Source organism: Balaenoptera musculus, chromosome 15 (genome assembly GCF_009873245.2).
Source record: "Balaenoptera musculus isolate JJ_BM4_2016_0621 chromosome 15, mBalMus1.pri.v3, whole genome shotgun sequence".
NCBI lineage: Eukaryota > Metazoa > Chordata > Mammalia > Artiodactyla > Balaenopteridae > Balaenoptera > Balaenoptera musculus.
In genome coordinates, this window is record NC_045799.1 from 64,122,545 (window position 1) to 64,135,483 (window position 12,939).

General features: G+C 37.0%; 1 protein-coding gene across 6 annotated transcripts in view; it reads right to left on the reverse strand.

The window, feature by feature from the left end:
• SMG1 (SMG1 nonsense mediated mRNA decay associated PI3K related kinase) overlaps positions 1-12,939 on the reverse strand; it is a 96,153-nt gene that overhangs the window by 7,844 nt on the left and 75,370 nt on the right. For 5 of the 6 annotated variants that reach the window (XM_036825390.1, XM_036825387.1, XM_036825385.1 and 2 more), the window contains 13 exons: positions 12,634-12,913; positions 11,915-12,187; positions 11,452-11,686; positions 11,064-11,290; positions 8,634-8,784; positions 8,349-8,538; positions 7,684-8,153; positions 5,897-6,034; positions 4,402-4,554; positions 2,781-2,960; positions 1,832-2,059; positions 849-1,060; positions 580-686 (listed from right to left, as the gene is read on the reverse strand). In XM_036825390.1, the coding sequence (XP_036681285.1) occupies positions 580-686; positions 849-1,060; positions 1,832-2,059; positions 2,781-2,960; positions 4,402-4,554; positions 5,897-6,034; positions 7,684-8,153; positions 8,349-8,538; positions 8,634-8,784; positions 11,064-11,290; positions 11,452-11,686; positions 11,915-12,187; positions 12,634-12,913 (2,844 nt within the window). Of the gene's footprint in view, positions 1-579; positions 687-848; positions 1,061-1,831; positions 2,060-2,780; positions 2,961-4,401; positions 4,605-5,896; positions 6,035-7,683; positions 8,154-8,348; positions 8,539-8,633; positions 8,785-11,063; positions 11,291-11,451; positions 11,687-11,914; positions 12,188-12,633; positions 12,914-12,939 lie in introns of those variants that run through there. The other variant, XM_036825391.1, reaches the window with a different exon arrangement.

A 12,939-nucleotide genomic window follows, 5' to 3' on the forward strand; every position in this document is an offset into this window, starting at 1 on the left:
GAATATATTTTATAATCATAAAATAAATTATTTAGAGAGTATCTGAACACATGGTATTTTTACTCTCTAACAATAAGTACTTTTAAAATTAAGCCAGAATTTGTTCAGTTTGAGATATGGCAAGAGTTTAGGGAAACACTTTATTTATTTATTTTAAATAATTAATTTTTTTAAATTGGAGTATAGTTATTTATAATGTTGTGTTAGTTTCTGTTGTACAGCAAAGTGAATCAGTTACACATATACATATATCCACTCTTTTTTAGATTCTATTCCCATACAGGTCATTACAGAGTACTGAGTAGCGTTCCCTGTGCTATACAGTAGGTCCCCATTAGTTATCTATTTTGTATACAGTATTATGTATATGTCTATCCCAGTCTCCCAATTTACCCTTCCTCCCGCTCTCCCCCTTTCTACATCTGTGACTCAATTTGTTTTGTAAATAGGTTCATTAGGGAAACCCTTTAAAAAGGTGATGACTAGAAACATATTAGACACTCATTAAACATCTTAGCATCTATGTGTAGATTATTAACAGGTCAAGATTCAGGTTCTTCTGAAGTAGGGGAGTCTTACCTGCAGCAAAGGATGGCTGATAAGTAGCAGATGACGTTGGACTCGAACATTCATTTGTTGCATCGGTGACTAAGGGTGATGCAAAACTCACTAAATTATTATAGACACTGAAATATAAAACAAAATGGCTCATTTATGAAATGCTTTAGCAAATAGCTACTTATAAATATGAACAAAACTGAAAAAAAATTAAATGAATTAAATAAACAAAACTTACTCTACCAGATGTTTTGCTTATATTTTAAATTCAGGCCGGAAGGCATTCTTACCTCTGACTTTGTGTTTTCAGTTCTTTCAAGGTGGGAGTTATTTCCTGGAGCATTTCAACATGTTCTTGACTTCGAACCTGACCCATAGCTTGGACTAATGTAAACAGCACTGTCTGAATGTTGTCTTGCCATGATTTATATTCACCCAAGAACTGCCTAACACTGTTCTCATAGGGAACATCTTCACCATCTGCCAGAGCAGCTTCTTCATCCTAGAATCAGTATGTTAATGATCAAGAAAAACGGTATTTGCTTCAGTAATTACTCTTAAGACCATCACCTTTTGGATAACAGGTAATAAGTGTTTTTCAAATACCAATGTGTTTATAATATGCTTATTACAATTTAACTCCTTTTCTACAGGAATCTTGTTTCCAGCACAAATAAAAACTCCAATTAAAAACAAATCCAGGGAATGCCTTGGCGGTCCAGTGGTTAGGACTACACACTTCCACTGCAGGGGGCACGGGTTCGATCCCTGGTGGAGATCCCACAAGCCACGTGATGTGGGCAAAAAAAAAAAAATCCAAAAAGTAAATGATTTACTGTTTTGTGATGATGAAGTAATGCAGCCTTTTCTGGGGATTCAGTTTCCTTACTGTCTAGATTCTGTACGATACTGGAGGGAAGATATTTCATTTATTTTGGAAGCAAGCTATACAAGTTTGGGCAGGGAGGCGGAAGAGAGGTCGGAAATCTAAATACCCTGTGAGACTAGGCTCAAGTTTCAGCTCTACTATAAATTATATGACTTTGGATAAATCAATTTCTCTAAGCCCCGGTTTCTCTGTGAACAAAATCAGAATACTATTTATACTTACTACCTGCTTAAAAAAAAACAGTTGATGAAAATACAAATTAACTCAGTGACAAACAAACTGGAAATATGACCTGAGAGAAATTAGGGTTTTTTCTCATAAATAAAACTGTTTGTAATTTTATAAAAGGGGAGAGTAATTATGTGTCAACGGTATTAGTCTTACCTTGGCCATTGCTTTCAGGAGATGTTTGACGTCTCCAAGCTGCCGGTTATGACCAGTGAGCACAGTCTTTATATTATCAACCAAATTCTGAATTGTTTCACAGACCGTTTCTATCTGTTGCTCTTTCTCTGTCTGAATTGCTCTCTGAGTAGACATATCCTGGGTCAGTTGTTTGTGTGCTGACAAAAGCCATTCAGAGCTGCCAATAGGATGTTCAAGACTCGTGTCCTAAATAGAATAAGCATTTGTTTGATTTTAAGTATCAGCCAGAATAATACAAGGTTCTTTTCTTCTTCATCATCTCAAAAGACATTCGCAACTCAAGCCTCGACACAAAGAACCTCAGTTGCTGAGTCATGAATTAATTATCTACAAAACAGTACTTGACGATAATTTAAACAATCTATAAAATACAGACTAAGATTTTTACCTTTTCTGCATAATCATACAGGGCACAAATGTTTAAAGTTTAAAACCTAAGACAATGTATCTGGAATAACAAAGGTGATCCATATCCAGGAACCTAAACCCACCGTAAATCACTCTTTAAAATGAAACCAGAGTCTCCTAATACATAGTCTAAAGCCTTCCCACAAAGTAGAAATGCCGAGTTTATCAACTTGATAATCCAGCATTCATCTTCCACTAGCCCTCTGTCTGCTACCCTACTTTCAGTGCATCTGAGTCATTTGCTACACACTGTCTTTCTCCTCCCCTCCGAACCTCCACAGTACTTCCAGTTGTAACTGAGTTCTTTTCACTTCTTCATTCAGTGTATTATTTGTGTAAATCAGTTCCTTGGGGGCTAAAAGCAAGATTTAATCATCACGGTATCCCTCATAACATCTCATATACAGTACATGCTCAATAAATGTAAACTAGTGAGTGAATGTATTAAATTGATTTTAATCACCCAATCTCTTCAGTCCCACCAAGATTCAAGACTTACCACTCTCTGTAATAAACGAAGCTCTAACTCAGAGACCGAACTGTTAAACTGTGATGCAAATGAACACATTTGCTGACACCGTTTGATTAGTTCAAATAATGAGGCATCCAGGTTTAAGGCTTCTGCAGTTCTAGTTCGTAAACTTTCAAAATGAATGATATTGCTGCAGAGGAAAGTGACCTGTGAAGATGAAAAAGAAGAGTGGAACCATCACAATGAGGAAAAAATTTGCAATTAATGAAACAAAAAAATACGACCTATTGATTTCCAGAATTCAGGACCAGGTCCTGAAAATGTATGAATGTATGACTCTTGTGGGAAACAGACCTACTCCTTATAAAAGCTAAATAAATGAACATTTTTTGGTTGATGCTGTTAAGACTGAGATGGCCAAAAGCACCTAAGTACAATTAGGTAAATATTATCTTCTGCACGATGGTTTTTGAACAGAAATTTTACTCCATAATAAAATTGTTATCATATTCAGCTGCAATTTGTTCGTGCTGTGTCTGAATTCCAATCTGAAATGTTCGCCTTCTGTTTCTACTCCTGCCTAACTTTACCATAAAGATCAGAAAACGCTAACTGGATATTTGACAATATTAAGCACATCTTTAAAGGTACAATAATAGTATTGTGACTGTGTTCCTAAATAGTTCTCATTTTTTAAAAAAAATAAATTTATTTATTTTTGGCTGCATTGGGTCTTCGTTGCTGAGTATGGGCTTTCTCTAGCTGCGGTGAGCGGGGGCTACTCTTCGTTGCGGTGCACGGGCTTCTCATTGCAGTGGCTTCTCTTGTTGTGGAGCACGGGCTGGTTCTAGGCGTGCAGGCTTCAGTAGTTGTGGCTCACGGGCTCTAGAGCATAGGCTCAGTAGTTGTGGCGCATGGACTTAGTTGCTCCGCAGCATGTGGGATCTTCCCGGACCAGGGTTCAAACCCATGTCCCCTGCACTGGCAGGCAGATTCTTAACCACTGCGCCACCAGGGAAGTCCCAATAGTTCTCATTTTTATAGATACCTATTGAAATACTTACAGATAAAATGATATAATATTTGGGATTTCCTTAAATATGGGATGTGAAGGAGGAGTAGGAAGTATAGAGAAAATAAAGTAGGACTTAAGTTGATAATTATTAAATTTTGGTAATGGGTATATGGGAATCATATTAGTCCAATTTTGCACCTGATTAAAAAGTACATAGTAGTTTCTGTTTGTTTGTTTTTTGCTCCCAATCACAACAAAGTTAATCCACAACCTCTTGGCAACACCCAAGGTCCTAAGACATTTTATCGCCATGTGGAAAAAATAACATTCAAATCTTTATAGTTGCATATAAAGAAAATCTTAGATAAATATGGAATTAAACTCTTTATTTTCCAAGAGGCTGGATCCACCTTATATTTAACTGGGAGGTAATAAGGGTCTAGGGAAATAACTGGCTGTGAGCTCAGCCTAAGGACGCCCCCTCTTTCTCCCTCAAGGCCTATCAGTCCTTCTTCCCAGTGCTGTGAACTAGACGGTGGCTCTCAAGCTACTCCTAATTATCCCACATGTAACTTCCAATCAGTTATATAACCCTGTAACAGAAAACAAAATGGCGCACATGAGTGCCTATACCTGACTTGCTCTTTGGCTCTCTTTAAGGACAAGATTTCTTCTTTCAGCTATTGTTGCTTCAAAATCTTGTAGTACAGGTGTCAGTGCAGGGTTGGCACCACCTGCCCACTTGAGTCGCTGTTCAATACTTGCTTCAAGTGCTGCCAGTTTCTCCTATAAAAGCCAGCAGAATCTCAGTGAAAACGACACTCTTCACTTCCTGTCTGTTGAGCATTTTATATAAATACAAGAGATTCAAAAGAAGTAGGATGGGGCATAAGTAAATTAGAAAACATCTTTAACAAACTGTCACCTTTTGGAATTAATCTTGATTTCACGCTGAATATTTAAGGCTAACATGTTTCGGATAGGTAAGGATTGGCTTTCAGTTTATTGTCTTAAAATTTGCAGAAAGAAGTTTCATTTTCATTTTTAAATAAAATAGTCCTTAAAACAAAACACCTGCTACACCACTGCACTATATGTTCTATCTACAAGAAAATCCATTTATACTTTTGATTGTGAAAGATGAAAATCAGATTCCCACAAATGCAAAAATTTATGAATAATGGTAAAAATACAGCCAGGTTATCATGACGAGGAAGATTTTATATAACAAAGTTGCTTCATTATTTATTCAACATTTTGAGCGGAGGAATTCACATTCATAGGCTCTCTCTCGCTCTCGCTCTCCCCTCCCTCCCCTATTTCTTTCTCTCACACATATACACTCTAAAATCAGAAAGGGCATGAGTTCATTCTCCTAAATTGAAAACTAGGACTAACATGCTGTAGAGAAAAGGTATTTCAATCCTCAAAGAAGTGAGCTCCAGAAAAGTTTTATAAAAAAATTTAAAAATATTATAAAAGTGATTATACTTGATTTTATACTAATATTAATCTATAAAAAGAACAGAAATATGTCAGTTACTACTGAGTGTATGAGATATAGGAATACTCACTATAGAGAGATACATAAAACCATCATCAAACCAGTTTCTCTTATTTAAAAAAGGAAAGCGAGATTAAATATTTTGCTGAAATGACCAAAAAATAGTCAATAAAAATGGTTTGGAAAAATGTTCTGCTGCCTTTGACATCACAAAATTCCATTAACTAACTGCACAATAGAAGTAAGAAATGCCTAAGCTTCTTGGATATTAATAATAAGCCAAATATAACTGCTTTATATACATTTCAGAAAACAAATTTGGTATTCAAATTTTTCCCATTACCAAGGTCCCCTTAATGTGTAAAAGCATGGTAATATCAAATTCATTAAAAACTTGAAATATTTAGTATGTCTCTATTCTTGGTTCAAAATATACTGCTAAGATTCAGTTACTTTGGAGGGTAAGAAAAAAAGATATAAATTAAAAATAAAAGTGAAAAGGTATTATGTTCCTGTGGCTTAGAAGCCAAGGACAGACTGAACAACAGAGCACTAACACTTCACCACAGTGGAGGTCATTTCTAAAAGTAAGATGTGCCAGAAGGAGGATCCGACAAAACACACCTGAACTGTTGCAATTGAAGTTTCAATCTGGCTCAGAGTATGGAGTTTCTTTTTCATGCTGGTTAAGATGGCAGAACGAGGGGGAGGAGTGACCGACATGGCTTGTGGTCTGTTGATAAGGAGATCTTCATGCTGCCACTGTTCAAAGAAAAAGAAATGTAATAAAATAAGCAGGAAAAAGGCCTTTAGATAAACAAGGGAGGGGAGGTGTGATTTAGGACTGGGGGAAGAGGGAAAAAACCCAGCTGCAGCAAGGTGGGGTGAGCAGGGAAGAATAACAGAAACACAATAAAAGAATCAACCAGGTGGAAAATTTCCTGAGGTAGAGAATGGCTGATAAATTTCTTGGATCACTGATATGCAAGATTTAAATAGTAATTCTGAAGATGTTTCCTAGTCTAAGTAAAAATCTGCTACACAATCCCCCTAAAATATAATCTCCAGTTAAGAGGTTGGAACAGGCATGGTAGGGGAAGAGTTCCCCAGCACGGAATTAAGCAAGTAACTGAAAGAAGCAATGGCAGCAGTCACAGAGGAAAGAATTCTCCAGAGAACCTACAAGCGACAGAAAGGCATAGGTAACTACTGACAGAGGATCAAGCCATCCTGTATGCTGTAAGGTGGCCCCAGAAGGCCCAAGGGACATTTGGGTTAAAATTTAAAAGTTACATTGTGCTTACAGCTTAAAATGTGTTCAGATGAACAAAACTGGAAGGATTTTGATAATGTTTTCCATATAATTGTCAATTTTTTAAGGGAATAAACTCTAAAATGTATTAAATAATAAAACTTTTCAACATTGTATTTTTTAGAAGTAAAATAAATACCAAAAAATCCCAATGTGCTAGAAGGACTGTTAATATATAATAAATGCAACTTCAGAATTTGAATAAATTACTTTTCTTATGAGGTAAGAAAACAGCTAATGATAAAACTGCAAAGAGAAGGAAATACACTGGTTCCATGCCCCACCAATTCCACTCTTGGGAAGTAGCTTCAATATAAATGATACAAAGTAACCAGTGTTTGTGCCAAAACAGATCCCAGGATGATGTAGTCCCCCAATATTACTCCACGAGTTACAACTTGTCTGAAGCTACTGACAATATTGAAGCCTATATTTGAAATAAAGAAGAAAAATAGCTATAATTTATACTGTGCTTAGTGTCTTACACAAATCATCATTTTTAACCCGCATAGTCATCAACATTTTAGAGAGATACTGTCCCCATTCTACAAGTAAGGAAATCAGACCTTAAGGGAAGTTAAACTTAAGTTCATATACCTGAATCCAAATCCATCTCACTCCCCCAAAGCCTGTCATACTGCCTCTAAACAAACAAGGACAAAAACAGGCTTCTAAAAAACAGTTCCCAAGTGATGACCAATGTATGCACAGAGCTTAGAGAATCAGGGAAACAGAAGTCACTTTAGAAATAATTATGTTAGACAGTACAGAAGGCATATCCACCTAACGAATAAATTCAACTGTTAGAAATTACATTTACAAGTAATACTTAATGATAACACTAACCATACAACTCTGATGGAAACTAATTCAAAGGACACAAACCATGAACACAAAATGATCTCAACTACGTAAAAGAGAAACAAGGAATAATTGGAAAGACAGCACCGAAATGCTAAAGCATTTCGGTGTTTAATCTGGGCTGGCACAATTCAGGAAGTTTAAAATTTTCTCTTCTTTATACTGTTCTGTATTAATTCCCCCAGTTTTTCAAATTCCTACATTGAGGAAAAACCCCTTTATAAAGAGAAATACTAACTTGAAACATGGCGATATGCAGCTGAACGCGCTGTAGGCTTGTCTTACAGGAGGAGATGCTGGTCTCCAGCCTGCGCACCAAGTCGTGCTTCTTCCAGGCAGTGTCGTAGGAGCTCGCCAGCACGGTTGCCCTGTTCATGACCAGCTGAGAGAACTTCCCGATCTGGATGTTGTGCTCCACTGCTTTTTTACACAGATCATCAACTGAAACTTTGCTTTCAGCACCAAAATCCTTTGCCTCCACTTGAGCAATAATGTCTACCCCTAGAGCACTGATGAAGCTGCACAGAGTGAGGCCCAAGGCTTGGTTCGGGAGTCCAATCAGGAGCTGCCGCACAAAGTCAGCTGTGAATGCTTTTATCGGTTTGGCCATCTGGTCTTCACTGAAACAAGAGTTTCTAAAAAGGGTTTTCACATTGACAATCTGTACAGGCCCATTTACAGTACTCGGATCTTCCAGTGAACTTGATCCTAAAAAAGGAAATTTTTCTTTCAGTATTTCATGCAACACTAAAATAAGGTAATAATGCTGCTTATTTAAAAACCTGAAGATTGCATGAACTTAGTATTTTAATTTAATTTACAATTAAATTAAGCCTCATCTATCCTGTCCCCCTCCAAAGTACTACACAACTAAACCCAGCTTGTTTAAGAGTGAAATATTACCTGACAAAGTTTTAGAAAAGGTACCACAGAGCCTGAAGAACTCCTTAATTGTCTGTAGTCGTTTTAGAAAGAAAATCTCTTCTAGCACCTGTCGGTGATTATCATCATCAAAAAAATTGACTTGGGTGCTCCTGGCTTCCCTTATAATGTCAATCTTTCGCCAAGCTATAGGAATTTCCATCTTATTTAGCTATGTAAATGAAAGAAAAGCAAGTTCACTTCTCCACACACTGAACAACTACTTTCCTACACTTGCATTATTCATAAAACCAGGTCAATATTTACCTTTTCAACTAATAAGCCAAAAGCAGTCTCAACTTGGGCAAACATGCCATCAAATGCTACCAAAAGCATCTGGCCAGCTGACATTTTTGGTGTTTCATCAACTGAACCATTTCTTGGTTGGATTAATTCACCATATTGAGCGTGAAGTATTCTAGAGGAAAAGAAAAGGGAGTTAAAACCCTTGCTGAAGAGTATTAAATTTTGGGGAAAACGTAAGATCAACAAGTCTTACAGCTGGTGTGTGGAGTCTAGGGAAAAAGTCTCTGTATGAAGGAAGGAGTGTTATTAGCCATCATTAATGTGAGTAAATTTTATGCAAATTTGAACTATCACATTTTTAAAAGAACTATATAAAATATTACAGTCTCACTTTATACACAGAATGTAAAATAATATAAAATGCCAATATTTTTTTAAAAACGTCGAGAATCACACAATTCTAAAGCTGGTGGACCTAGCAAAAGTTGTCAAGTATGTTCACACTACTGTCACATGGCAGAGCCAGCTACAGACAGTAAATGGAAATACCTATCAGTTTTGGCATGCTGAGTTTCGAATAATGCACAGTTTGAAGGTAGGTCTTCAGAAATTTGCCTTTCACATTATCATTAAATTAAGAACTTGCGTAGTGTTTACGTATCAAAGCACTATTCTAAACATTTTATATAAAAAAGCAAAAATACAATTCCCAGTACCTATGACTACTATCAGTAAAACTAATGTTAACTAGATTTTCAACTTTATCACACACACATAAATAGCTATAAAACTATTAGGAATTATTAAGAGAATTTAAAATTTAGGCTACCCGAGAAATTTCTAATAGAAAAAGAGCTGCATGATGGTGTAAAGTTTTCCCTGAGATTACCAAAAAGTTTCTCTAACACAAGATACACACAGGCTGTAACAGAATCAAACATGAAGTCTGTAACCCAATGCATACATGGAAGTAAACATTCCTCCATTTGACAGTAAAGGGAATCTAGATTAGATATTAAGGGAAAATAAGGGCTAAAATTTTGTGAGGAAGAAAAGTGTATAGATTTAGCATCTAAGTTTTAAAATAATGTTAGAAATTTTATGATAAAGCTCTTGTGCAAACAATCTAAATCACTATTTAGCTGACATTTATGTTTATGCTATACTGATTACAGTTATTTTTTAAATTTTATGGTAAAACAACTACAAAGAAACAAGAAAATAGGAAAATTCTGAATGCAACATAAAAGAAAACATTAAGGAGTTGTTACCTTTTTTGGTGAAATAAGGGCACCATAAATTAAGAAAAATAAGTTTACATTTTAGATATATACTTCCTGCAGTTTAAGAATGAAAAGGTATTTGCTTCAAAATAACTGGAGCAGTACAATTTAAACAAGATTAAACAGGTGCAAAAAAAAAGAGAGAGATTAACCAGGTACAGATAATTACTGAAGTTGGTAAAATGGAGGTTCATTATATACTGTTCTCTCTACTTTCTTGTATCTTGGAATTTTCCCATGGGAGGAAGTATGGTGGGTCAATTCATTTCTACTCTCTCAATTATACCTTCTGAAGGGAACTGGACATCAGAATGCCAAAGAAAGAGGCCTTGAGTCATGAAGCACAAAGGGTAGGGCTTAGCTTTGGGTACAGTGCATGGCTGGAGAAACTGCCCAACCTCTACAGGTTCCAAAGTCAAATTGTTACCCTAGATTTTAAGAGTCGAGAAATACAATGTTCAATACCTAAAACAAACTTATAAAACTTAAGCTAACTTAAAAGTGTTCATCTCAAATGAGGTGTATACTCCAGATGTTTCCATGGAGTTCCAAGGGCTGGCTTAAAAAATACCACACTCTACTTTGTGTGTGTGCACATGTATGGTGAAACTACAGCCCTAAAATAATACATATATGTATGTGATAAAACTACACACACAGACACACGAACAAGTGCATGTGTAACTGGTGAAATCTGAGTAAGCTCTGTGGACTGCACCAATGTCCATTTCACGGTGTTGCTACTGTGCCATAGGTATGCAAGATGCTACACTGAAGGAGGAATGAAGGGTACACAAGACCTCCCTGCACACTTTTTTTTTTAACACAACTTCCTATGAGTCTGTAATTATTTCCAAATAAAAGGGTTTTTTGTTTTTTGTTTGTTTGTTTTGGCCATGCCTCAAGGCTCGCAGGGTCTTAGCTCCCAACCAGGGATTGAACCCGTGCCCTCAGCACTGAAAGCGCAGAGTCCTAACCACTGGATCACCAGGGAATTCCCCCAAATAAAAGGTTTTTTTTAAAAAGACATTACTTACAAATGCTTATATATATATATCTGCTCTGAAAATTAAAAGTAAGCTTACCGTAAAATAAGAACTCAGAAAACTTTTATCTGGCTACCCATCTCTTTCACAAGAAAAGAGAACACAGCTTAGCATTCACTTGCCTGGCAACATCGATGTAATGAGCATGTGTTTCTTCCTCAAGTCCCATAGCTGCATTTCTTAAATAGGCTTGAAGAGATTCAACTAGAGTCTGCAGAGGAACACCATCAGTTGTCTGCTCAATAAGACTGTCCAGTTCATGAAGCATACTTTCTAAGGTGTATTCTCCTTTCATTAAACATCTCAGTGCTTCTGGAAATATGATTTGCCGGAAATTTGAATTTAATTCCTATAAATATGTGAGAAACATATTTTAATGCTTTCTGAGTTTAGAGAAAGCAGCATTAAAAGGAAGGAAGTCAAATCACTTTTCGGACCCAGAGATGAGAAATAAAACGTTCAATACCTAAAACAAACTTCTAAAATTTAAGCTAATTGAGAAGTACTCACCTGAAGTGAGGTGTATACACCATTAGCTAAGTGAACTGCCTCAGATGCTTCCATGGGGTTAGGAATGTCTAAGTCTTGTGGCACTAGGTGACACTGCTTCAGTAACTGAACAAGGCATGTGACATTTCCACTCATACTGCAGAGCTCCTCCAAGAACCAGGCTCCATCCCGAGAAGTCAGATCAACCAGCTGCTCTCCAGCACTCGAAGCTGCACCTTCCATCATTAGGTTACGCCTAAAAAATGAGATAAATATTTGTACAGTGAAACGGACTTAGCTAAACACACATAAATGGGATACCTCAAAATCTGAAAGGAAATAAAGCAGTCTTACACCGAGCAAGACTAATGAAAGAAAAAGGATATCTTAAGTTTGGGATCAAACAAAAGACACATGAACTCTCCATAAGCATCAATGTTCGCAAGACAGTGAAATGGTCTCACTATGTGGTCAGCTAACTCACCTTGTGAGGGTACAAAGGGCAGAAATAATAACACTTGCTAGACTCAAAGATCCTTCCTCTCCATTCTCGTGAAGGAAAACTTTGATACAACGTTCAATTTCTTTCAACTGATCTTCACAAACAGGTACGGTGACAGCTTCCTGTTTCAAGCGTTCCACCTGTCTAATCAGACGGCTGTTTATGTCTGTTGCGTACCGCTGCAGGGTCATCTCAGTGGCAGTGATGAACTGACACACTGTTGGGGGTGGCTGGGGCGCATACTGCACTTCGTATCTGTAAACAGAGAAAGAGGTGCTTGTAAAGAAAGTTCACGCCTTACAAAATACGAAAAAAGACAATATGGAATACTGCATTTGATCTTCAAACCTTGAAGAGTAGAAATCATTATTTCCATTTTACAGAAAAGGTCTCGAAAGCGAAAGTAACTTCCTAAGGTAACTTGTTAGTGAGCGATAGAATCAGTATTTGAATTCAGCTCTCTTTACCCTGATCCGACCATGCTTACACTGGGATACATTTTAATCAATTAGGAAAAATACTGTCTTTTAAAGGAAAACATGAGCTCAAACCCTCTTAAAACCAAGAGAAAAGTGACTCCATTCAAATTCCATCAACCATTTCTTTCAGAAAAATAAAATACTATGCAATTAAAAACATGAACACAACTTTGCTTCTAGTCCCAATGAGAAGTAAAGAAAATTGAGAGTGATCAAACTTACTTCCTGTAGAGTTCCTGACAGCGCTCTACTGTAGTGTTACAGATGAGCTCTTCCATCCAGGTTTTCCATTGCTCAATTCGATGTTTCTGAAATATAGCCTTTGGATACTGCAGAGCTACGGTTGCGTAGTGATGCAGCTGCTCCAGACAGCCTCGCAGCACCGAGCGCCTCTGCTGCAGGAGGGTACCGACTTCCCCCTCCAGCTGCTCACACTGGCTAATCAAGTGGGCCTGGCCAGCATTCTGCAGAAAGGCTGTTGCTGGCACATAGCTTGGAGGACCTTTGGGTAAAAGATAATTATTGATC